Source organism: Leptosomus discolor, chromosome 26 (assembly GCF_034619465.1).
Source record: "Leptosomus discolor isolate bLepDis1 chromosome 26, bLepDis1.hap2, whole genome shotgun sequence".
Lineage (NCBI taxonomy): Eukaryota > Metazoa > Chordata > Aves > Leptosomiformes > Leptosomidae > Leptosomus > Leptosomus discolor.
In genome coordinates this window covers 306,065-329,908 of record NC_141416.1, presented here as the reverse complement: position 1 = coordinate 329,908, position 23,844 = coordinate 306,065, and the positions used below count along the sequence as shown (strand labels likewise).

The 23,844-nt window shown below is 68.0% G+C and overlaps 2 protein-coding genes across 2 annotated transcripts; both read right to left on the bottom strand.

The window, feature by feature from the left end:
* Positions 1 to 795: 795 nt before the first annotated feature.
* On the bottom strand, positions 796 to 8,410 carry PEAR1 (platelet endothelial aggregation receptor 1). Its single transcript, XM_086478316.1, is given in 23 exon segments — positions 796 to 947; positions 1,157 to 1,336; positions 1,716 to 1,775; positions 1,980 to 2,091; positions 2,318 to 2,412; positions 2,415 to 2,426; positions 2,499 to 2,714; positions 2,810 to 2,938; positions 3,460 to 3,520; positions 3,522 to 3,589; positions 3,714 to 3,860; positions 3,940 to 4,042; positions 4,120 to 4,286; positions 4,364 to 4,484; positions 5,099 to 5,273; positions 5,836 to 6,048; positions 6,553 to 6,752; positions 6,754 to 6,898; positions 6,991 to 7,237; positions 7,643 to 7,735; positions 7,821 to 7,921; positions 8,125 to 8,229; positions 8,319 to 8,410. Coding segments are annotated over 23 exon segments (2,994 nt in total).
* Positions 8,411 to 14,465: 6,055 nt separating this feature from the next.
* NTRK1 (neurotrophic receptor tyrosine kinase 1) lies at positions 14,466 to 23,409 on the bottom strand. Its single transcript, XM_086478204.1, has 18 exons — positions 23,404 to 23,409; positions 22,666 to 22,970; positions 20,983 to 21,057; positions 20,744 to 20,815; positions 20,172 to 20,240; positions 19,695 to 19,849; positions 19,438 to 19,586; positions 19,144 to 19,270; positions 18,734 to 19,063; positions 18,546 to 18,563; positions 18,285 to 18,343; positions 17,932 to 18,034; positions 17,408 to 17,554; positions 17,171 to 17,301; positions 16,906 to 17,078; positions 15,304 to 15,544; positions 14,748 to 14,906; positions 14,466 to 14,651 (listed from the first exon to the last, which is right to left on the bottom strand). Exons 1-18 carry the CDS (start codon positions 23,407 to 23,409, stop codon positions 14,466 to 14,468), a joined length of 2,505 nt encoding a protein of 834 aa, XP_086334330.1.
* Between the last annotated feature and the right edge of the window lie 435 nt (positions 23,410 to 23,844).

Here is a 23,844-nt window from a genome sequence, read left to right as displayed (position 1 = left end):
GGCGGGGCTGGCGCGGAAAGGGCGGGGTCAGCCTGGAAGGGGCGGGGTGGCAAAGGAGAGGCGTGTCCGGCGTAGAAAGGGGCGTGTCCGGCGTGGAAAGGGGCGGGGCCGCCGCCGCAGCCACCCGTGGCTGGAGAGGCCGGGCACCAGGCAGCGGCACTGGGAGCACTGGGCGGGAACTGGGCCATAACCTGGGCCCAGTGCTGGGCCTTTCCGGGGCTTTACTGGGGCCAGCACTGGGCCCTTACTGGTACCATCATTGGACCATCATGGGGCCTTTACTGGGCCCATTTACTAGTCTTTTACTGGGCCTGTCATTGGACCATTACAGGGCTCATGACTGCAACACAACTGAATCCGTTACTGGGCCTTTACTGGGCCCATCACTGGGCCCTTACTGGGGCCACCATCAAACCACCACTGAGCCTTTACTGGGGCTGTCACTGGACCGTCACTGCTCCATTCCTTGTCCCATCACTGAGCCTTTATTGGGACCATCACTGGGTCACAACTGAGCCCATCACTGGGTCTTCACTGGGCCCACTACTGCCCCCACAACTGGTCCCACCCCTGGGCCCCCCCCCAGGGGTTCCATCAGGCACATCCCTCCTCCCCCCCCCGTGCAGACCCTCCTCCCAGGGCTGCGGCCACAGCACCCCCAGCTCACACCACACTGACCCCCCCTTTGTTCACCGCCTGCGCCCCCTGGCCCAGGGATGGGGACAGTCCTGGGGCACCTCGGGCCCCGCAGGACCCCTCCTTGTGGGGGGTGGCAGGGGGGGTCCCCAGGGTCCCTCAGCGGTCCTTCCTGCGCAGCGGGGGGGACGGCGGGTAGTGGCGGGCGGGCGGCAGGTCGTAGTGGCTGGGGATGTGGCTGTTCTTGGGGGAGTCGTAATGGCTGGGGGGGTCCGCGGGGGTGATGCCTTCGGCCCCCCCCGGGCAGCTCTCTGCAGGGACAAGAGGAGGCTGCAAGGGGCTGTGTCCCCTCCCAGGGCCATGCAACCCCCATCACCAGGTCCGTGTCCCCCCCAAGGGCCGTGCAACCCCTGCCACCAGGGCTGTGTGTCCCCCCCCAGCACCATGCAGCCCCCATCACTGGGGCTGTGTACGCCCCCCGAGCCAGGCTCACTGGGGCCAGGGGACCCCCCAGCCGTACCCTCCTGCGGTGGCTCCTCGATCTCGGCGTAGGACATCTCCCGCTGGACGGGGGATTTCATCTCCATGTAGCTGCCCTCGGGGACCTTGGCGGGGGCGGGGGGCGGCTCCTTGATGGTGGCGTAGGGGTTCTCGCTGGCCAGGGAGCTGGCGCTGGCCCCCAGCCCCTCCGGGGGGTGGTCTGGGGGAGAAGGAGTTGGAGGGCTCCCCATGGCAGGGAGCGGAGGGGAGAGGGGGCGGCCGTGTCCGGCTGCGTCCCAGGCAAGTGCCATCCCCGTCCCATCCCTGTCCCCCATCCCCACCCGACTCCAGCCCTGTCCCAGCCGCATCCCAGTCTCTTCCCCATCCTACCCCCAGCCCCAACCTTTTTCCATCCCAGCCCTTCCCCATCCCATCCCCACCCCATCCCTGTGTCTTCCCCACCCCCCCATTTCATCCCTGTCCTTTTCCTGCCCCATCCCCATCTCCATCCCTTCCCCATCTCCATCCCTTCCCCATCTCCATCCCTTCCCCACCCCCATCCCACTCCATCCCAGTCCCCTCCCCATCCCACCCAGTACCTTTGCCCTCGTACTTCCCCAGGCTGTAGCTGTAGCTGTAGCTCCGATCCAGCTGCCCCCCTGAAAGGGGACAGATTTGGAGGTGTCCCCCCCCCCCTCCACCTCCTCCCAGCATGAAGCTGCTCCACCCACCCCACCCCAGCACCTTCCCAGTGGATTCCGAGCTGGGAGGGGACCCAGGTGTCCACCCTGCTCCAGCCAAGGTCCCCACCAGCTCCCCAGAAGCTATCCCCCCACCCCCACCCCTCCCAGCCCCCCTCTTACCCCTGGGACCCAGGGCTGGTGCCCCGAGGTGCTTCCAGTCGGGGGGCAGCGTGGCGTTGCCTTCGGGGCCGTAGGGTCTCTCCACGCCGGGGAAGAGCTGGGTGCCGGGCACCTGGAGCCCAAAGAGGGGACGGGGTGGCCGTGAGGCTCCGCGCAGCGGTGCCGTGCCATGCCGTGGTGCACCGTGATACACCGTGCAACACCATGGTGCACCGTGATACACCGTGCAACACCATGGTGCACCGTGATACACCGTGCTGCACCGTGCAACACCGCAGCGTGCCGTGCCGCTCCATGCCGTGCCGTGCCACGCTGCCGGGTGCCGCGCCACGCCGTACCTGGAGGGAGCTGGCTCTGTCCTGGGCGCCGGGGGCCGGCAGCGTGCACTGGGACAGCGTGTGGTAGCTGGGGTTGGAGTAGTAGTGCGGGTGGTGCTCGGTGGCACATCTACGGGGACAGGCGTCAGCCCGGCGTGGCGGGGCCACCGGGGCTGGGCCACGTCCCCTCCGCCGGGCTCACCTGGCACCACGTAGTCGGAGGTGTCCGTCTGTCCCGCCGTGTAAGCCACGGCCAGGTGCCGGCTCTCCTTCCCCTTCTGCCGGTGACGGTAGCACAGAGCCATGGCCACCGCGGCCACCAGCAAGGCCACCAGGGCCACCAGGCTGAGCACCAGCCCCAGGGAGCTGTAGGCTGCTGGCGGGGCCGGCACGATGGTGTAGGGCTGCTCGGGGGGCCCTGTGGGGTGGGGGTGGGGGGGACACACAGGGTCCTTGGGGTGAGGTAGGGACCCGGTGGGCCCCCCCCGCTGTCCCCCAGCTCTGCTCACTCACCGGCCTCGCAGTGGGGCCCAATCCTGCCCGGGGCGCAGGGGCACGTCCCGCTGGCGGGGTGGCAGGTGGCGTTGTGGGGACAGCGGCAGAGCTGGTCACACTGGAGCCCAAAGGTCCCGGGGGGGCAGGCTGGGGGCACAGGGGGTGGGGGAGCCAGAGCCCTCGTGCTCAGGACCATATGGCTCCGTATGGGGACAATAAGGCTCCATATTGCCTGGGACCATATAGCTCCATACTGGGCCCATATAGCACCGAGCTGGGCCCATATAGCTCTGTGCTGGCCCATATATCTCCATACTGCCCAGGACGGATGGGGTAACCCATAGAGCCTGGGGCAGTTCCCTCTCTCTTGCCCCCCCAGGACCCCCAGGCTGGATCCGGGGGGTGCAGCACCACGGCAGGGAGGGGGCGGGTGGGGGGTGCCCATGCCGGGCTCTACCTTCTCCGCAGAGCGTCCCCGTCCAGCCAGCCGGGCAGCGGCAGGTCCCCTCGGCGGGGTGACACGTCCCCCCGTGGTGGCACAGGCAGGGTTGGGCGCAGGCGTCCCCCCAGGAGCCAGGGGCGCAGGCTGGACACCGGGAGCGAGGGGTAAGCAGTGGGGGGGAGTGTTCATCCCCCCACCCCAGTCCCCGCACTGGTCCCCCACTCACGCTGGGAGCAGCGGGGGCCGCGCCAGCCCGGGGCGCAGAGGCAGGAGCCGTTGGCGGGGTTGGCAGGAGGAGCCGTTGGCGCAGGAGCAGCTCAGCGAGCAGCGCTTGCCGTAGCGGCCGGGCGGGCAAGCTGGGGTGAGATGAGCGCGCCCGGTCTCAGCCCGGGGGTCGCGGGAAGGGGGAGGTTGGGAGAAATCTGTGATTTTCATTTTTTTTGAGGGGGGGGGGGGGGGGGCTTGGGTGGGGGCACTCACGGCGCTGGCAGGTGGGGCCGCGGTACCCCGGGGTGCAGGTGCAGGATCCGTCCTGGGGCGAGCAGGCAGCCCCGTTGCGGCAGGCGCAGGGCGTGCGGCACCCGCGGCCCCAGAAGCCGTCGGGGCAGCCCTGCTTGCACTGCGGCCCTGCGAGGAAGATGAGGGGTGAAGGGCTGAGGGCACAGCGGGGTCCCAATCCTGTGTGTGTCCCCCCCGGCCCCATTACCTGTCCAGCCGGGCAGGCAGCGGCACTCTCCGGTCACCGGCTCGCAGCCGTCGGCGTGGGCGCAGTCGCACCGTCGCTTGCAGCCTGCGCCGAACGTCCCGTTCTGGGGTACAGGGACAGGTCAAGGGGGTCAACCCCGGGGACGGTGACACCGAGCCCCGGCGCAGGCAGCACCAAGACTCACCGGGCAGGCTGGAGGCAGCGGGGGCCCTGCCAGCCCGGTGGGCAACTGCAGGTCCCGCTTTGGGGGTCGCAGGTGGCCCCGTGGGCGCAGTCGCAGCTCCGGTTGCAACCGGGACCCCAAGTGCCGGCGGGACACGGCGTCGAGCAGTCGGGTCCGTGCCAGCCTGTGGGACACGAGGGGACAGCGGGGTGGGCACAGGGATAGGGACCCACCCCCCCCTGCACCCTGGGGTGCACCCACCTTCCTTGCAGAGGCAGGAGCCGTCGAGGGGGGAGCAGGCGAGGGCGTGCTGGCAGGAGCAGCGGCCCGAGCAGTTTGTCCCGAAGGTGTCGGGGGGACACAGGGAGGAGCAGTGCTCATCCTTGGGGGGGCAGGGGAGGGTGTAAAGACTTTAGGATCAGCCAGGACCCCCACCCAAGGCTGGGGAAAGACACCCACCCCCACCCCGAGTCTGGGGACACCCCATGTCATTCCACCCCCACCCCCCCTTCTCTTGGCAACTTGGTACTGGAGGGAGGGTGGGTGACCCCCAAAACCCCGTCCTCCTGTGGGAACCCCAAGCTGCCCCCCGCTCCCTCCCAGGGATGTCCAGACCCTGAAACTGCCCCCAGAGAGCCCCAACCCATCCCCAAGGATGCCCAGCCCCCAATCTCCCCCCAGGCCCACTCAGACCCCCACTATTGCCCTAAGGATACCCCCAGACCCCCACACTCCCTCCAGGGCCACCCAGACCTCCACTCTCCCCCCCCCCCAAAAAAAATCACCCAGAAGCCCCCCATGCTCCCCCCCAGGACACCCAGACCCCCACTCTCCCCCCCCCAAAATCACCCAGACACCCCCCCACACTCCCCCCAGGACCACCCAGACCCCCACTCTCCCTTTAGGGATGCTCAGACCCCCCCCCCCCCCACGCTCCACATGCTGCCCCAGGACCGCCAGCCCACCGTCCCCCTGTGTCCCCCCGTGTCCCCGCACCGTGTAGCCGGGGGGGCAGTGGCAGTGGCCGGTGGTCCCGTCGCAGACCCCCCCGTGGAGGCAGAGGCAGGGCTGCAGGCAGCCGGCCCCGAAGGAGCCGGGGGGGCAGCTCTCGTTGCAGAAGAGCCCGGCCCAGCCCGGGTGACAGACGCACTCCCCCAGCAAGGGGTGGCAGCTGGGGGGTACCCGCTCAGCCCCCCAGTGCGCCCAGTGCGGGGCATCGGGTGGGCTGGGAAGGGGCTTTGTAAATGGTGGGGGGCACAAAGCACCTCCCCAAAGGAGGGGGGGGGGGGGGAATTAAGGTCTTTCTGGTCACACAGCCAGTGTCCCGGCTTGCTCAGGGAGGGTGCTGGGGGGGGGAGATGAGGCTGCTGGTAGAAGGTTAGGGTGCTGGGGGGACACAAGGATGCTGGGGGTAAAAGAGGGTGCTGGGGGGACAGGAGGATTTTGGGGGGACACAAGAATGCTGGGGGTCACAAGCATTATTAGGGGACATGAGGATTTTTGGGGGACATGAGGATTTTCAGGGGACATGAGTGCGCTGGGGGGGACACAAGGATTTTGGGGGGACACGAGGATTTTTGGGGAACACGAGGGTGCTGGGGGGACAGGAGAAATTTTGGAGGACACGAGGATTTTGGGGGACACAAGGCTTTTCAGGGGACACAAGTGCGCTGGGGGGACACGAGGATTTTCGGGGAACACGAGGGTGCTGGGGGGGAGCCGGGGGGTCCCACCTCTGGCTGTGCTGGGGGTGGCAGAGGCAGCGGCTCTGGCAGCGCAGGCCGTAGAGGCCGGGCAGGCACTGGCGCTCCTGGCAGCGGGGGCCGTGGAAGCCGGCCTCGCACAGGCACCCCCCATCCACGTGGAAGCACTGGCCCCCGTTGGCACAGTCGCAGCTCTCCTGGCAGTCCTGCCCGTACCGCCCCACCGGGCACCGCTCCTGGCACCTGCGTGGCGGCGGGACGAAAGGGGGTGACGTGGCCCCCCCAGGATCCAAGGCGGCTCCTGGACACACCCCCCCCCCCCCCCCCAAACCCCAAGCTGAGGCCGCCCAGCTCGTTGCATGCCAGGCTGGGGGAGCTGGGGTGGCCTCTGCCTGAGGCAGCAGGGCTGGGGGGCCCTGTCTCCGTGTGCCTCAGCCCCACGTACCCCCAGCCCCTCGCTGGACCCCTGTGCCCGCTCCCTGGGTGTCCCGTCGCTGGGCACCCCAGCCTCCATCTGCCCCCAGCCCCCTGTGCTCCCGTCCCTGTGTGCCCCCAGCCCAAGGTGCCATGTCTCCATGTGCCACATCCCCCTGTCCCCCCATCTCTCTGTCCCCTCATGTCCCTATACCCCCAATCCCCCATTCCCCCATCCCTCTGTACCCCCACTCCCCATACCCCAGCCCCCTGTACCCCCACCCCCTCTGTCCCCCATGCCCCTGTCCCCCCCATGCCTGGGCCCCCACTCACTGCTCTCCAGTGAAGCCGGGCGCACACCGGCACTGGCCCCCCCAGGGGTCGCAGTGGCCCCCGTTGTGGCAGCGACACTCGCCCTGGCAGCCGGGGCCGAAGCGCCCAGGGGGGCACGGCACGGAGCAGATGTCCCCCTGCGAAGGAGCACCAGGGTTGGCAGGGGGGAAACTGAGGCAGGCACAGCGTTGCGGGGGGGGGGGGGGGGGAGGGGGGGCACAGCCCACCTACCATCCATCCATGGGGGCAGACGCAGGTGTCGGTGCCGGGGGGGTGGCAGATGCCCCCATTCTGGCAGGGGCAGGGGGTGCTGCAGGGCGTCCCCTCGGCGCAGGGCACCTCGCAGCTGCGGGGGTTGGAGGGGCGAGGGGTGAGCGGGACCCCCGCCCAGGGGTGCTGGGGTGGGGAGGGGGTGCAGAGCGAGGAGCCCCTACTCACAGGGGTCCGGCCAGCCCCGGGGGGCAGAGGCAGGCGCCGGTGGAGGCGTTGCAGGGGGCCTGGTGGTGGCAGGGGCAGGGCAGGCGGCAGCCCTGGCCGTAGGTGGCCGGCGGGCACGGCTGGTGGCACAGCCGGTCGGCGAAGCCGGGGGGGCAGGAGCAGACCCCGCTGAGGGGGTCGCAGGGGGCCCCGTGGTGGCAGTTGCAGCGGAGCCCGCAGCCCGGCCCCCACGACTGCTGGTCACACTCTGCATGGGGGAGACCACCGGTACCTCCCCATCCCGTCCCCATCCCCTTCCATCCGTCCCCATCCCACCCATCTGTCCCCATCCCACCCTCACTTTACCTCCAACCCCATCTCATCCCCATCCTATCTCCAACCCCATGCCATCTCCATCCCCATCCCAATCCAATCCCGTCCCATGACGATCTCCAGCCCCATCCCAATCCATCCCCATCCCATCTGCATCCTATCTCCATCCCATCCCCATCCCTCTCCCTGTTCCCATCCCCATTAACCACCGGGACATCCCACCCCAGGCCGCCCAGCTCTCCAGGGAAACCCCCTGCCCCCCGCCACCACCCCCAGCCGGGGGTCCCCAGCCCCGCGTCCCCCCCCCCCAGCACCCAGCACCCCGACCCCCGTCCCTCACCGCTGGAGCAGTCGGTGCCGCGCCACCCCGGCTCGCACTGGCAGAGGTCGGGAGCCACGCACCGGCCGTGGACGCACTCCTGGGTGCAACGCGCTGCGGGGACACGGCCGGGGAGCGGGGGGCTGAGCCAGGATGGGGCCCCCGGGGCCGCCCCGCTCTCCCCGCTCGCCCCACTCACGGACGCAGGAGTCCCGGCTCTCGTAGTAGCCCAGGCAGCACTGGTAGCGCCTCCGGTAGTCGGTGCGGACGGCCTGCCGGTACTCGGTGCGGTACACGATCCTGCGCCGCACCGGTGCCGTCAGGATGGGGACAGCCCCGCTCCAGCCCCCCCAAAGCCTTGGGGACACCCTGCAGTGGTGCAGCCCCGCTCCAGCCCCCCCAAAGCCTTGGGGACACCCTGCAGTGGGACAGCCCCACTCCAGCCCCCCCAAAAGCATTAGGGACACCCTGCAGTCCCCGAGGGGCGCAGGGGGGGCTCCCACCTCTGCTGCACACAGGGCAGGGGGGGCCCCAGCCCCCCTGGGCAGGGCTCGGTGGAGGACACGACGTGGGGTTTGGTGTAGGACTCCTTCACCGCCGCCGTGAAGCTGCCAGAGAAGAGGACGCGGGGTGACGGCTGGTCCTGGGGTCACCATCCCCCCCCCTTCCTCATCCTCCCCAGTCCCCCCAGCCCTACCTCTCCCAGTAGCTGCAGACGTTGGGGTCGCTGGGGCGGAGGGCAGCCAGGAGGCAGGCGTGCATCGCCAGCGCCGCGGCCCGCAGCACCATCCTGCAACGGGGAGACGGCGGCTTCGCCCTCCGCCTCGCCGCATTCCCGCTCCCCACCCACCGCCCCCGGCCCCGGCTTTGGCAAAGGATCCGGCCTCCCCACGGTTGCATTCCTCCATCCCCAACCCCGGCCCCCCGCTGCTCCCCCCACCCAGCACCGGCTTGTGCCAAGGGGAAACTGAGGCATGGCCGCTCGACAGCCTGGGTGGCCCCACGCAACCTCAGCCCCACATCCCGAAACACCCCAGGGAGGCACCACCGCGACCTCTCCCACCGCACCCCATCCCGGTGTGGGACGCTGCCGAGGCGAGGGGTACCCGGGGTGCCGGGGAGGTGTCGGGCACGACGACTCCCAGCCCTGGCGCGGCGCCGCGTGGCCCCGTTTCAGCTCGTTCCGTGTTTATTCCCAGCTGTGTTTCCTGGATCCGTCAGCTTCTTGCTCAACCTAGCGAGGGTCCGGCTTCGCCGGGGCGGCTCCGGGATCACCGCCAGCCTGGGGGCCGGCTTGGGGGGGGACAACGAGCCCCCCGAGCCCGCGGTGCCGTGTTTACCAGGACGCGTGTTTTATGGCTAAACACCGTGCCGAGGGGAGGAACAGAGGTTTCCTGGTCCTGGTCGGCACAGCTGGATTTACGGCCACTCCGGTGTCGCTCCGGCCATGGGACACCCCAAAGACACCACCCCCGTCAGCCCCCCGAGTCCATCCTCCCCCCCGCCGGGGCCCGGGCTGCAATTTGGGGCCAAATCAGGGGGTGGAGGGTGGGAGCGACCCCCCTCCTCGTCCCAGAGCAGCCGGGTTTGGATGGAAAAACCGTTTAGTGGGAAAGTTTCCCCCCGTTTCCCTTCGGCTCTGGGCAGTGAGGAATTAATTGCTCATCTGCAGGCGGAATTCCCGCCCTTGGACCCTCCCGGGGGGCAGAGCTAGGGGGACCCCCCCCACCCCTCCCCATGGCCCTGCTGCCGGCCCCAGCCCCTGCTCCAGCAATGGGGGGGGGGAGGGGCAGGGGGGGTCCCAGCGCTGCTGCGAGCAACAGGAATCGCTGGGAGACGCTGGCAGGAAAAGCGAGGAGTCATCAAAACACACTGGCGGGGCCCATCTGCCCCTTACTGGGGGGCCCAGCAGCCGGGAAGACCCCCCCCAAGGTTGCCATACCCAAGAGCCGGCGCTCCCCACCCCATGGGTGCCCCTGAGCACCCCCCGAGCAGGATGGGGAGCATCGCCCACCGGTGACAAGGCACAGAATGGGGGGGGGGGGGGAGCAGGGCATGTGGCTGGGGTGAGGGCAGGGGACACGGGGACAAGCCCTGCCCCGTCCCCGTGGGGGACACGGTGTCGGGGCCCCCCCTGGACCCCACTATCTCTGCCCCGGCGCTTCCTCGGCCCCAACCCGAGGGCTGACGCGTTTCCTCCGGGGGCTGCGAACCCCACGGATGGGGCTGGGGGAGGGTGAGGGGGGCGAGGGTGAAGGTGAAGGTCAGAGTCAGGGTCAGGGTCAGGGTCAGGGTCAGGGTCAGGGTCAGCAATGGGGTCCCACGGCGTGTCACAGCCCTGTCCCACGCCCCCTCCTCTGTCCCCCAGCCACCGTGTGTCCCACCCACCACCCCCTCGCCTCCACCGCGGGAACCCACGACGTCCCCAAGCCCCCCTCAACACCCCCAAGCCCCCCCCCACCACAGCGCTGGGGGACCGTCCCCTCCAACAGCATCACGGCAACCCCCCAAACCCAACCCCTGGCACCCGGGGTGCCCCGGGCTGGGGACGGTGGCACTCACGTGGCCGGGGGCCGCGGTGGTGGGCAAGGTGGGGTGCGACGACCCCCCAATGTGGGGCAGGCCTGGCCGGTGGGCTCGGCCGGCCGGGATGGCGCAGGGCGGCCGTCGGAAGCGGAGGGAGGGCCGGAGCCGCTCTCAGGAAGTTTGGTCGCAGAGATGACTACGGAAAAGGGAAAAAAATTAAAAAAAAAAAAACCTTAGGGCTTTTTTTTTTTCTTTTCTGGCCAGAAACCAGCGAATTTTGGAAAAACAACATCGCTGGGGCCGCTCGCACACGGCGCTGGGTGGGGAAGGGGGTCCGTGGGGACATCCCAGCATGGCCCCTCAGCCGTGTCCCGGCCCTGGAGGGTGTCCCCGTCCCGCGGGGGGGCTGGAGGGACCAGTGACCCCCTCAGCAGCGGGGCCAGCGCTGCCCACCCCACGGCCGGGGTCTCTGCGCGGGAGCGGGTGGGGAGCTCTGGGCTCAGCCCCACTTCTCCCCGGAGGTCCCCACGCGGGGCTGGCACCCATGGGTGCAGGCCTTGACCCGGGGTGTCCCGCAGGGCTGGGGTGAGCAGACGGGACCCCCGGCTGAGGGGCAGCGGGGACGAGGGTTTCCTTCGGCTTCGCAGCAGCGTCCAGTGGCGGTGCAGAGCAGAGCCCGGGGGTGGTGCCCAGCATCCCGGGCACACGTCATCCCACGATCCCTGCATCCTGGGTACATGTTGTCCCATCACCCTGGGCACACATTGTCCCCACATCCCAATATCCTGGACACGCATCATCCCCGCGTTCCAGGCACACACCGTCCCAGCATCCCAGACAGAGGTTGTCCCTGCATCCCAGCATCCTGGACAGACATCATCCCCTCATCCCGCCATCCCAAACACTCATCATCCCCGTGTCCCAGGATCCTGGGCACACATCATCCCTGCATCCCGGGCACTCAATGTCCCCACATCCCAGGCTCATGACATTCCCACATCCCAACATCCCGGGTACACCTCATCCCTGCACCCCAGGATCGCAGGCATGTATCACCCCTGCATCCCAGACACAGTCCATCCTGAAATCCCGGGATCCTTGGCCATCCATCACCCCCACACCCCGGGATCCCCGGCCATCCATCACCCCCATACCCCAGTATCCCCGGCCTTGCGTCACCCCCATATCCCAGGATCCTCAGCCATCCATCACCCCCACGTCCCTGGGATCCTGCCCATATACCCCACCTACATCCCGGGATCCCCAGCCACGTGTCACCCCCATCCCGGGGACCCCCGGCCAGGCAGCTCAGCACCACGTGTGTGTGACCCCCTGCCCGGCCGCCCCCCGCTCCCAGCGAGCTCACGTACATTAGCCGGCCTCAACTGATGTCAAGGCGCCGTTAATTGCTTCTCCTCGTTACAGTAATAGCTCTAATCACTCATAACGATTTTCACGTCCCAGGGTAGCTCAGCTACCCCCCCCCCCGCCCCCCCCAGCCCCCCCATTTCTATCCCGGGGCTCCATTAGGGTTAAGCCCACCCACAGCTGGGGGGGTCTGCTCTGCCCACCCCAAAACAGCGCTCCCCAGAGCAGGGATGGGCACCAGGGGTGCTGTGGGTGCAGAGGGGTCCCCAGCTGGGGACATTGGAGCTGGGACAAACCAGGGACATCCGGAAGCCGGGAACCTGGTGTGGAAGTGACCCCCCCTCCCTCCCATGATGCTCTTAAATAAGGTGTCCCCAGGGCGGGGGGGAAGTATTGCTCGGGGACACTTCAGTGGCACTTCAGTGCCGAGATCCCTTTGCAGCCCCCCTGAGACCCCCAGTGCCAGAGGGGACGGAGACCCCCAAGTGCTCTTAAGGCCAGCTGGAGCTGCACGGGGTCCAGCCAGCACTCAGCAACACCCCCCCCCGGCACCCGCGGTGCTGGGATGCAGCTGCATCCCGTGCCTCGATGTCCCCCCAAAACCATCCACCCCATCCTTGGTGGGAGGAACCCCAAAACACACAACTGGTGCCCTTAGGGAGGACGTGGGGGGTCCCCTTAGGGGCTATTGGGTGGGGGGTGGGAGGCCCCAGGGAGCAGCCCCAGCCATACCAGGGTCCGAGCTGGCAGCATCGGGGTGCAGGAGGGTGGCTCAGCTGGGGTGGGACCCCCCTGGGCAGGACGCGGCCATGGGCCACCAGAGGGGTCTTTGCAGCTACACTGACCTGCAAGAGGCAGAATCGGGGTCCGGGACCCCCCAACCCTCGTTAACCCTCGTTAGTGGGGCCAGGCCGCGGTGCCGCTGGGGCGGGCAGCTTTGCCAGGGAGCGGAGCCGTTAATTACCTCATTGCCAGAGTCCATTACCGCTCCCCCCGGAGCGGGTGAAATGGAGAAACTGTGCAGGAGAAAGCGGGGGGGGGGGGGGGGGGGGGGGGGGGGGATAAAATCAATATCAGGCCTGAACTCTTCAGGGAGAGGGGCTGGGGGGGGGGACTTAACCCTTCCCTGACCACCTTACGGGGGAAACTGAGGCACAACCTTCCCCTCCCCATGGGGGAAACTGAGGCACGGCTATGGGAAGCCCCCCCTGCTTGCGGGGGGGGGCGGGTCACCACCATGCACGGTCCCTTTTGGGGCGCTGGTCTGCGGCAATCTGCGGCGCGGGGCTGGAAAAGCTCAAGGTTGTAATCTTGTTCCTTCCTCAAATTAAATTTTAAGAGGGAAAAAGGCCATAAATCAGCGCAGGCAGCGATTAGAGAGACCCCAAGGAAGGAGGTGGGGGGCTCTGCCAGCTGGGCTGCACTTGAACGGGGCCAGATCCTGCCCACGCCAGCTCCCCACATCCCAGGGTGGGATCCTTGGCAAAGATTTGGGGCCAGGAGGAGGGATGGGAGCTCCGGGCTGGATCCGGCCCCGCTGCGGGTTTTGGGGGTGGATTACAGGCTGGGAGCCGCGGGGCGCTGGGGGCAGATCTGGTTTCCTCCAGCTCTCACCATGTCGCATCCAGCCCCGGTCACCTGGCACAGCCACGTGCCACGGTGGCCCTAAGACCCTCAGCACTCGCCGCGGGACCCCCTGACCGCTCCCGCCTTGAGCCATGCCTCAGTTTCCCCCGGCGACCTCGCTTTCCTCCCGCTTATCTCGGGTCATGGTGGGTAACAAAGGAGCTGCCAGGGCCCTGCCTGCACTGCCTAATTAGCCAGATGAGATCAATTCAGCTCCATTACGGTCAGATCCAGGTCCCAACCATTACCAAGGCGGCCGGAGAGCCCGGGGAAGGATGATGGAGTGGACGCTACAGGGCATGCGATAACCCCCTGGCTCCGATGGGGGGGGTGCAGGCAAGGGAGGGCTTCACCCTTCTGGGGGGCTGGCTTTGTGCTGCAAAGTCATCCCTGTGTGTCCCACCCCGCCCCCCCCCCGGACCCCCTGGAGAGGGGACCCAGGTGTGCGGATCAGGGTATGGGGTGAGCATCATCCCTGGGGGGGGGTGCCTGGGTTGGTCCCCATGGCATGGCCAAAAAAAAAATCCCTCTGTGGGCTGGGGACGGGGATATCACCCCAGCATCCCGGGATCCCGGGCACACACATTATCCTGGAATCCCGGGATCCTGGGCACACATCACCCCAGCATCCCAGGATCCTGGGCACACATCGTCCCCACATCCGCAGATCCTTGGAGCAGCACATCCCCTCCAGCTCTTCTTCCCTGGCCAGAGCCTCCCTGCTCCAAAAAGCCCCTTTTTCTCCCCAAAAGCCCTTCATCCCAACCCCTGCCCAGCAGCCACCCCGGAGCAGGTGGGTCCCAGCGCGGGGCAGAGATGGACAGTTTTATTTTCGACTGATTTCGCTGCAGAGCGGGTGAGCGTGGGGCGTCCCCGCCGGCCGGGGACCGGGGACGAAGGAGCAGCCAAGCCACGGGGTGCCCCCAACCCCTCCCAGGAGAGCTGAGCCCCCCAGCTCCTGCATGGACCAGGTGCTGGGGCGGGGGGGAGGGAGTCTTGGCTTTGCCCCCCGCAGAGCCAACCCACATCAGCTGAACGCTTCTGCCCCGGCACGCCGGGAAAATGCCAAGGAGCCGGGTGGCACGGCCACGACCCTGGGGGGGCACAGCCTCGGGGGTCTCCCCCCCCAGCCCAGCCCTACCCACCCCCCCCCACGGGGGTGGGCTGGCATTTTCCACTATAAATAAGTTTTCAGCCCTCTCCCCCCATGAGGGCATCAGTCCAGGGGGCTCCGGTGGGTGGGAGGAGAGCCGTGCCCCAGGGCAGCGGGGAAGGTGGGGGCGGGGGGGGCAGAGGGGAGCAGAGGGTGGGTGGGGGTCCCCGCTCAGCCCAGGATGTCCAGGTAGACAGGGGGGGTCTTGACAAGGGCCTGGAGGCGGCTGTGGATCTCCTTGATGGGCTGGCGCTGCTGGGGCTCCCGCTGCCAGCAGCTCTGCATGATGGCGTACACCTCGGAGGGACACGTGCGGGGACGCTCCAGCTCCCGTCCCTGCGTGATGCACTCGATGGCCTGCGGGAACCGGGGATAGGGATGGAGTACCAGTACCCGGGGTAACCCCCCTGGGGGTCTGCCGCCGTCCTCATCCCCCTCCCACCACGTCCTCACCTCGGTGTTGGAGAGCTGGTACCAGGGCTGCTTCCCGTAGGTGAAGATCTCCCAGAGCACCACGCCGAAGCTCCAGATATCGCTCTCGGTGGTGAATTTACGGTAGAGGATGCTCTCGGGGGGCATCCAGCGGATAGGCAGCATGGTCCTGCCCCCCACCTGCCCGCAGCGGGGCCGTCAGCAGGGCACGGACACCCCCCCACACACATTTGCCCCCCAAACCCTAGCCCTGCTCATGAAGCACGCCCCAGCCTACTAGAAGGAAGAAATTTTGTAGGCTGAGGGTGGTGAGACCCTGGCCCAGGCTGCCCAGAGAGGTGGGAGATGCCCCGTCCCTGGGGACATTCGGGGTCAGGGTGGACGAGGCTCTGAGCAAACTGTTCTAGTGGAAGATGTCCCTGCTTGGACTAGATGAGCTTTGAAGGTCCCTTCCCACCCAAACCAGTCCATGATTAAATATGGATGGGGACGGGTTGGGAGGCAGCAGCTAAGATGGACAACCGAGCCCACCACAGAGCTGGAGGGGAGGGAGGGGGCAGCCCACCAGCCCGCTCACCCGGTAATAGTCGGTGCTGTAGATGTCGCGGGACATGCCGAAATCCCCGATCTTCACCACCAGGTCATGGCCCACCAGGCAGTTGCGGGTGGCCAGGTCCCGGTGGACGAAGTGGAGGGAGGCGAGGTAGACCATGCCCGACGCGATCTGCGTGGCGATCTGCAGCATGTGGCTCAGCGACAGCTGCCCGCGGGGCTGCGCCTGCCCCTGCTCCAGGATCTTGGCGTCGGGGCCGTGGGACCTGCCAGGGCAGAGGGGCTGCTGGAGCAGGGGGGGGTGGATACGGGGTGGGCGGGTGCAGATGTGTGCGTGCGCACAGGGGAAGGGCGTGCACATACGTGTGCACGTGCCAGGGAGCGATGTGCATGTGTGCGTGTGTGCACAAGGGAAAGGGGTGCACTCGTGGGCAGGAACACAGGGGAAGGGCACACACGTGTGTGCATGCGTGTGCCAGGGAAGGGCGTGCACCTGTGGGCGTGCGCAGGGGGAAGGCATGCACGTGTGTGCATGCACGGGGGAAGGCGTGCACGTGTGTGCGTGTGTGCCAGGGAAGGGCATGCACGTGTGTGCATGCATAGGGGGAAGGTGTGTACATGTGTGCATGTGTGCCAGGGAAGGGCGTGCACAAGGGGAAGGCATGCACGTGTGTGTATGCGTAGGGGGAAGGTGTGCACGTGTGTGCATGTGTGCCAGGGAAGGGCGTGCACGTGTGGGCGTACACAAGGGGAAGGCATGCACGTGTGTGCATGCATGCCAGGGAAGTGCATGCACTTGTGCGCATGCCCAGCAGGGAGGTGCATGCATATGCACAGGGAAAAGGTGTGCACATGTGCACACAAACACTGTGGAAGGACAGGCACACACACGCGTGCATCCTTCCCCAGCAGGCGTGCACACAAGGGGAAGGCGTGCATTCACATACATGCACGCCAGGGAACAGTGTGCACACGCTTGTGCACGCACAGGGAAGAGGCGTGTACGTGTGTGCATGCGTGCCAGGGAAGGGTGTGCATGCATGTACACGTGCACAGGGGAAGGGCACGCGCACGCATGCCCACATGCCGGGGAAGCGTGTGCACCCGCGTGCCCACGGCCCGTCCTGCCAGGCGACGCGTGTCGGGGCGTGCGAGCCGGCCCGGGCCGGGTGTGAAAGCGCAGCGGGGCGTGCGAGGCGGCCGGGGGGCCAGCGTGGATTCTGCCGCCTCTGGCCGCGTGGCCTTTGATGCCGAGCGCGGCTGACAAGCGTGCCGGGGCGGCCGCGGCCGGCGGCGGGGGGGGCTCTGCTCGGCAGAACCATTAATGCCAACTCCCATCACAATAATCATAAAAGCCACGTCTCAGAGCTCGACGCGCGGCCACTAAAGCGATGCCTCTGGCAGCCCCCCCCCCCCGTCTAGCAGCAATACCTGGGGGGGCAATCGAAAAGTCTCTGCTTATTCCAGCTGATGGCCAATCTCTCTCTATTTAAGCCTCTCAGACAGCTAATCTAATCAATATTGCAAGGAGCGCTGCATTAGCAGGGAGCAGGCTGGCTGCGCTGATGGAGCGGCAGCGGGGGGGGGGGGGGGGGGGCAATGACAGGATCCCCCTCCCCGAGCCCACCTGAGGAAGCGGTTGAGGTCGCCGTGCTTCATGTACTCGAAGACCATGATGAGGGGTTCGCCCTCGGTGCAGACGCCGTAGAACTTGACGATGTGCTCGTGCTGCAGCACCGTCAGCAGCTCGGCTTCGCGTTGGAAATCCAGACGGGCGCTTTCCGTCACCTCCTTCAGCGCCTGCCGGCACACGGTGTCAACCCCCACCACCGCCACTGACCACCCCCCACCCCCCCACCATCATTTGTGTGTCCCCCCCCCTGCGTCCTCACCTTCACGGCCACCAACATCTTCTCCTGCTCAGGGAGGAGGTTGTAGCACTCGGCCAAGAAAACCTTCCCGAAGGCGCCTTCGCCCAGCTCCCACTTGAGCACGATGTCCCGTCGCTGCACGTGGTGCACGCCTGGGGGGACCCCCACCCATCAGGGACCCCCACCCGTGTCAGGGATGGGTGCGTGGGAGGGTGTTCGAGGACCACGGCCGCGTCCCCCCGCTGCCCCAACCCTTACAGGCGTCGCAGAAATACTGGGGGTTCTCGATGAAGTTGCTCTTCAGCCCCTCCAGCTTGCTCTCGGCCGAGGAGAGGGGGCTGCTGCCCAGGTTCATGAAGTGCAGGGACATGGCCAAGTCGTCCTCTTGGGCCAGCACCGCCGAGCCTTGCAGGGACAAGGACAAGGCCATCGTGGGGCAGTAGGGTCTCACAGCCCCCCTCCCCAGCCAGTACAGCCGGTGCCAGGCTCTGCCGAGCATCCATCCCCCCCCACCCCAGCCCCGGTCGGCCCCCGGGGGCCAGGCAGCGCGATCAAACCCATTTAGAGGCTGAATCCATTCCAGGAGTGAATTAGCAGCTGCTGCCCGCGCTGCCGGGGGGGAACCGGCACCCCTCCAAGGTCCCCAGCCACGGTCCCCATCCCCACAACCGTGTCCCAAGCCGGGTACCGGGCACAGCCTCGGCCGCCCCACGGAGCAGGAACTGGGGTGTCCCTGGGCTCGAATCCCCCGCGGCGGCGCCGGGCGAGGCGGGGGGACTCACGGTTAATGCCGAACTTGGAGCGGCGCCCGCACTTGTTGAGCACGATGAGCATGACGGAGAGGAAGAGGCTGGCGAACACGGCCAGCACCACGGCCACCGAGACCTGGTGACGGCAGGGATGGGGTTCAGGTTGGGGTCCCGCCAGGTCCCTTCTCCCAGCCCTTTTGGGGGGCTGAGATGGCCACAAGTACTGGGAGCTCCCACAGGGGAAACTGAGGCACCGGGATTTTGTCCTTCACCCCCATCACACCCCCAGCCTGCTTGGCTCTGGTTTGGCTGCCCCCTAAAGATTTGTCCCACCCTCTCACGGGTGTCCTGGTCCCCCCAGCCCAAACTGTGGAGCATCCCCTCACCCCGAACGTGTGCTCGTCCATCGTCTCCACGGGCCCCTCCAGCGAGCTGTTCCTGGTGCCTGGGGCAGGGAGAAGGGCACGGGGTGAGCGTGGGGCAGGGGGTCCCCATCCCCTGGGGTGCTCCCAGCAAGGGGTGGGGCGTGCCCCAGGATCAGTCCTGGTGGGGAAGGGATGCACGGTTTGAGGGGGGAGGGCTGGGGCAGGGGGCTTGTGCCGGCTGGAGCGGAGACCCTGTGGGGAACGATGTGCCCGGTCACTCACCCGGTGGAGACAGAGACACTGGTGCAGCCCGAAGGGAGAGAGAAAGGAGAAGGAGCCGTTAGCCCTCAGGCGAGAGCACCCCGTTCTCCCCGCCTCCCACCCCTGGGGAAACTGAGGCACACGGGCCTCCCTCAGAGCCGCCGGGCAGGGCCAAACACAACTGCTGCCGGGCGTTTGCCGGCACTTACCGGGGATGGGCTCCTCGGGGCTGAAGCTGAAGGGGTTTTCCATGAACCGCCCCTGGACGGTGCGGAAGGCGAAGCCCAGGGGGTTGCGGACCAGGAGGGTGTAGTTGCCGTTGTTGATGTGCGTGGGGCGGTTGAGCTGGAGGCAGCCGTGGAGGACGGTGGAGTTGTGCTCGTACTCCATGATGTGGGTGTAGATGTAGGGTCCCTCGACCAGGTCGGAGCCGTTGAAGAGCCAGTGGATGGTGGGAACCGGGTTACCGTCCACCGAGAAGGGGATGCACCAGAAGTGCCGGGGGATGGCTTCGAGCAAGAGCAGGATCACGGGGGGGACTGGGGGAGACGGAGCCGGGTGGGTCCCCGAGTCAGACCCCTCACCCAGACCCCACACCGGCCCCCGCCGGGCTGCTCACAGGTGACGTTCAGCATCACGCTGTCCTCCGCCGGCCCCGCCGCGTTCTCCGCCCGGCACGTCAGGTCCTTGTGGTTGAGCTTGGAGGAGACATTGCTGATCTCCAGGACGATCTCCCAGTCCGAGAGCTGCGGGGAGCCCCGGGATGGGGTGAGCAAAGAGCCCCCCAAAGAGCTGTGCCAGCTCCTGCGTGTGTGTCCCCCCCCACGCCCACCCCACCAGCAGGAGGATGCCACGGCGGGGACAGTGCTGCCGGGAAGGTCTCCGGCGGTGCCTCCGGCGAGGCTGAGCTTGCCTTGGTAACGACGAGCAGCTCGGGTCCCACCTCGGGGACCACCCATTCCCCAGTGGCCGGCGGCTCGGCGGCGATGTGGCAGGTGAGGTTGACGCTGTCCCCTTGGCGCAGCACCGCCTCGGGGTGCTCGATGCGGACGGTCGGGGGCTCTGCCGGGGGAGAAGGGGGTGAGCGGAGCCACCTCGTGTGTCCCCCAAGTGGCTCAGGAGGGGGGGACAAACCCAGCACCCAAACCCAGCGGGGTCCCTGCCACCTACCGCAGGCGTGGAAGGGGTGGCTGCCCAAGGGGACCAGCACGCTGCCCTCCCAGCAGCCCAGCGACTGGTTCCCCAGCTCGGCCCGGCTCCCGTTCTGCCAGAGCTGCAGCCAGCGGAGGCCGCAGGAGCAGTTGAAGGGGTTTCCCACCAGGATGCTGCGATGGGGCAGGGAAGGGGACAAGGGCTCAAACAGGCGGAGGGGGCCCAGGGGTGGAGGCACCCCCGGCAGGGACAGCCGAGGCTGGGTGCGGGTTGCACCGATCCTGCACCGAGCGCTGCTGGTGCCCCTGGATGCACCCAGGGCCAGGCGCCGTGCCGTGCGTGCCACCCCTGTCCCCGTCCCCACGGTGGTGGCTGTCAGAGCCGCCATCTCACTGCGTTCCCAGCCCCGTCCCTGCCTCTGCATCACCCCAGGGGTGCATCCACAGAGGAGGATGCTCCGCACCCACCTCCCCCCCAGCCCCCCGTATCACTCACAGCTCCTGCAGGGGAAGATGCTGGAAGGTCTTCCAGGAAAGGCTCTGCAGCGCGTTGGAGGAGAGATTCCTGACGGGACAGACCCTGTCAGCCACCTCTTCCCCCCGCAGACCCCCAACCCCGCATCAACCCACCCTTGCAGAGGGTCTGGCCAGGGCACGGGGCAGCCCGGGGGGCCACCGCGGTTATGCTGTGGCCAAGCCAAACCACCTCTGCCAGGGTGCCGCCAAGCCTTCAGGCACCTCAAGACAGGGTCCCCACCCTGCTCTCTGGGGTCCCCTCCCGCACTGGGGCAGCACAGAGCTCCCGGGGGGGGGGGGGGGGGGGCCTTGGCAGCTGCCCGTACTCCCACCCCCCATGGATCGATGGTTTCCCACTCAGCGCAGAGCCCCACGCAGCCCCCCAGGCCAGCTGATGGGCAGCAGGACACCATCGATCCTGCCCGGGCGTGGGGACAAGCCACCCTGCACCAGGGCCGAGCGTGCCTGCAGGGATGGGGGGGGGGGGGCAAGCCCTAAAGCTTGGTGAGGGGGAGGATGGGAGGGGGAATTGGGGGGGGGGGGGGTACTCACACGTGGCTCAGCCTGGGGGTGTCCAGGAAGGCGTCGGCAGAGACGTGCTGCAGCCCCGACCTGGAGATGGTGCTGGGGGCGGGAAGGGTTGAGCACTGGGGACTTCAAATCCCCACCTGAGGAGCGTCACCCCCTTCACCTCCCCGCAGGGGGATCAAGCTCTGGGGGATCCCCCCATCCACCAGCTCCCCCCACACACCCCATTTCCCCGTGCAGGGACCCCACCCCGGGCTGCTCACAGGCTCCTGAGGTCCCGCAGCGTCCTGGTGTCAGCCCAGGTCAAGGTCGTCAGCGTGGGCTGGTTCTCGATGACGCTGGAAGGCAAATGGGGGGGGGGGGGTTGGGGGAGCAGCCGCAGGACCCCCCCATGCCAGGGGCTGCGGCGAAGTGTGGGGCAAGAGGAGGGGGGGAGGGGCACAGCTCTTCCCCCCGCCCAGGCTGTGCCTCAGTTGGGGGAGAAGTTGGGGACCGGGACGGAGCTGAGCCACCCTGCTGTGCCTCAGTTTCCCCTGGGCAGACAGGGATGAGGTGGGAACGGGGGCGGCCAGGGCTGAGCCGCTGCTTGGAGCTTGCAGTCTCACCCAGAGAGCGAGTTTGCCGGGTCTCAGCCCCACTTCCCCGTGGGTCCCCACCTTTCCTCACACCCCACTGTCCTGCGATGCGACGGGGGGCATCAACTGTGCCCCCCCTTTTCCCAAGGCAGGGAGTGAAGGAAAGCCCCTTTGGGAGCAGGTGCGGGTTTCTCCCCCAAGGGTTGCTCCTGCGAACCCCAAATTATCAGGAGTTAATTGGGGATTCAGACCTGCACCGAAGGGGGTTTGGTGTCACTGGCGGGGAGGGGGGGGGGGTGTCCCTACTGCCACCCCCCATGGTCGAGGCTGTGGGGATGGGAGGGACAAGGGAAGCTGGGACGGCGGGATGGCCGGGGATCTCTCAGGGGACCACCATCCCCCACACCCCACACCCCACCCCACCAACAGCTGAACAAAGAGCCTGGGGAAACTGAGGCACAGAGACCTGCCGCAGCCAGGCCACGGCAATGCGGCACAGCCAGGGCTGCAGCGGGGGGAGGACCCAGGAGTCCGGGCTCCCTGGTATCACCCAGTACCCTGTGCCCCCACCCCAGCACCCCACCACGTGTCTTGGAGGAGGAGGATGAGAGAGAGCAGAGGAGAGCCCCCAAATTCAGGGCACCACCCACCCTCAGCATCCCAACGCACAGGCCCCGGGGCATGGTGACAGCCCCACTGGGGTGGGGGACAAGGGTCCCCTGCCCAGGGACCCCGCTAGTCCCTTCGCTCCCACTGGCGTCACTGTGGGAGGGGGCAAAGAGCTGCCCCAGCCCCTCGCTCACTCCCCGGGGGGGGATGCAGCAGGGACCCCCCAAGTCTTCGCAGCCCCCAACGCCTCCCACCATGTAGCCCCGCTCCCCACAGCGATCCCAGCAGATCCAGCCCCACGGCCGTGGTCTCAGCCCCATGGTGCTCCCAGGTCCATCGCTGCCCCAGCCCAGCCCCATCGCCCCATCCCAAGCGCTGTCACCCCCCCCCCCCCATCGCTGCCACCATCGCCGTCCCCAAGCTCCATCGCCGTCCCCAAGCTCCACCACCTCCGCCCCTGAGCTCCATCACGCCCAGCCCCACTGCCCTGTCCCTCAACCCCACGATCCCCCAGCCCCATTACCACATCCCCCAGCCCCATTACCACATTCCCCAGCCCCATTACCACATCCCCCAGCCCCACCATCACCACCCCCAGCCCCACCATCACCAGTTCCATCACCCCCAGCCCCATCAGCCCCATCCACAAGCCCCATCACCCCCAGCCCCACCACCCCCAGCCCCATCACCGCATCCCTCAGCCCCACCATCGCCACCCCCATCACCCCCGGCCCCACTCCCCACCTCCCCAGCCCCACTCACACGTCGGTGAAGCCGCCGGTTCCCAGCAGCCCGGCCAGGCTGTCCACGGTGCCGGGCTCCCGGCAGAGCAGGGAACCGGCCCGGGGGCAGCGGCAGGACCGGGGGCAGGGGCGGGCAGCGCCCGGGGCGGGCAGGGACAGGGGCAGGGGCAGGAGCAGCGCGGCCAGGCAGAGCCAGGCGGGCAGCGGCGGCATCGCGGGGGCCGGACCCGGGGCCGGGCCGGACCCGATCCCGGTGCCGGTGCCGGTGCCGGTGCCGCCCTCCCTCGCACTTGCCGGGCAGCCGGAGCACGGGGCCGTACGGGGCTTAAAAGCAACGGAGGGACCGGCCTCCCGGGAGGGGCTGGCGGCTCCCCCCGCCCCGGCACCGCCCCCGCCCCGGCCCACGGGTGGGGATGGAGGGGCAGAGCAGGACCCCCCCCCCCCCCGGGAACCGCCGCCCGTGACTCACCGGTACTCGGGACCCGGGAAGCCACCGGCCCGGGGAGAGGGGGGTCGGCTGCAGCCCTGCCCGGAACAGGGACCCTGCCTGCACCCTGCCCAGACCCCCCACACCCTGCCTAAAACCCCCGCACCCTGCCTAAAATCCTGCCTAGACCCCTGCACCTTGCCTAGACCCCTGCCTAGACTCCCGCCCAGACCCCTGCACCTCACCTAAAACCCTGCACCCTGCCCAAACCCCTGCCTAGACCCCTGCCCAGACCCCTGCACCCTGTGTGCACGCTTGTGCCAGCCATACCTGCATCCTGCCAAGACACTCGCGCCCTGCCTGCACACCGGCACCCTACACCCGCGCCCACAGCTCCAAATCTGCTCCCCAGCCCCAAAAAGCAGCATCCTGGCACCGGCACCCCCAACCCCAGCGGGGCACACGCATGTACACACGCAGACACCCCTGCAGGATTGTCTCTTGTAAGGAACCAGGGATGTCACACCAGCACCCCCCCCCAACTCGTGGGGACACCAAGACCCCCCAATCTGTCACACCCCTCCCGTGCCGTGTCCCCAAAATCTCAAAGCACGGTGGGGCTGCCCTGGCTCAAGCTCTTCCCCCAGCGCCCTGTTATGTTGGGGTGCAGAGAGGCTGGAAACAGGGGGACCTTTGGTGCCACAGTGGCCTTGTCCCCAGTTGTCACCCCTGGCCAGGACCCTCCTCCTCCTCCCGGGGAGGCAGGGCACG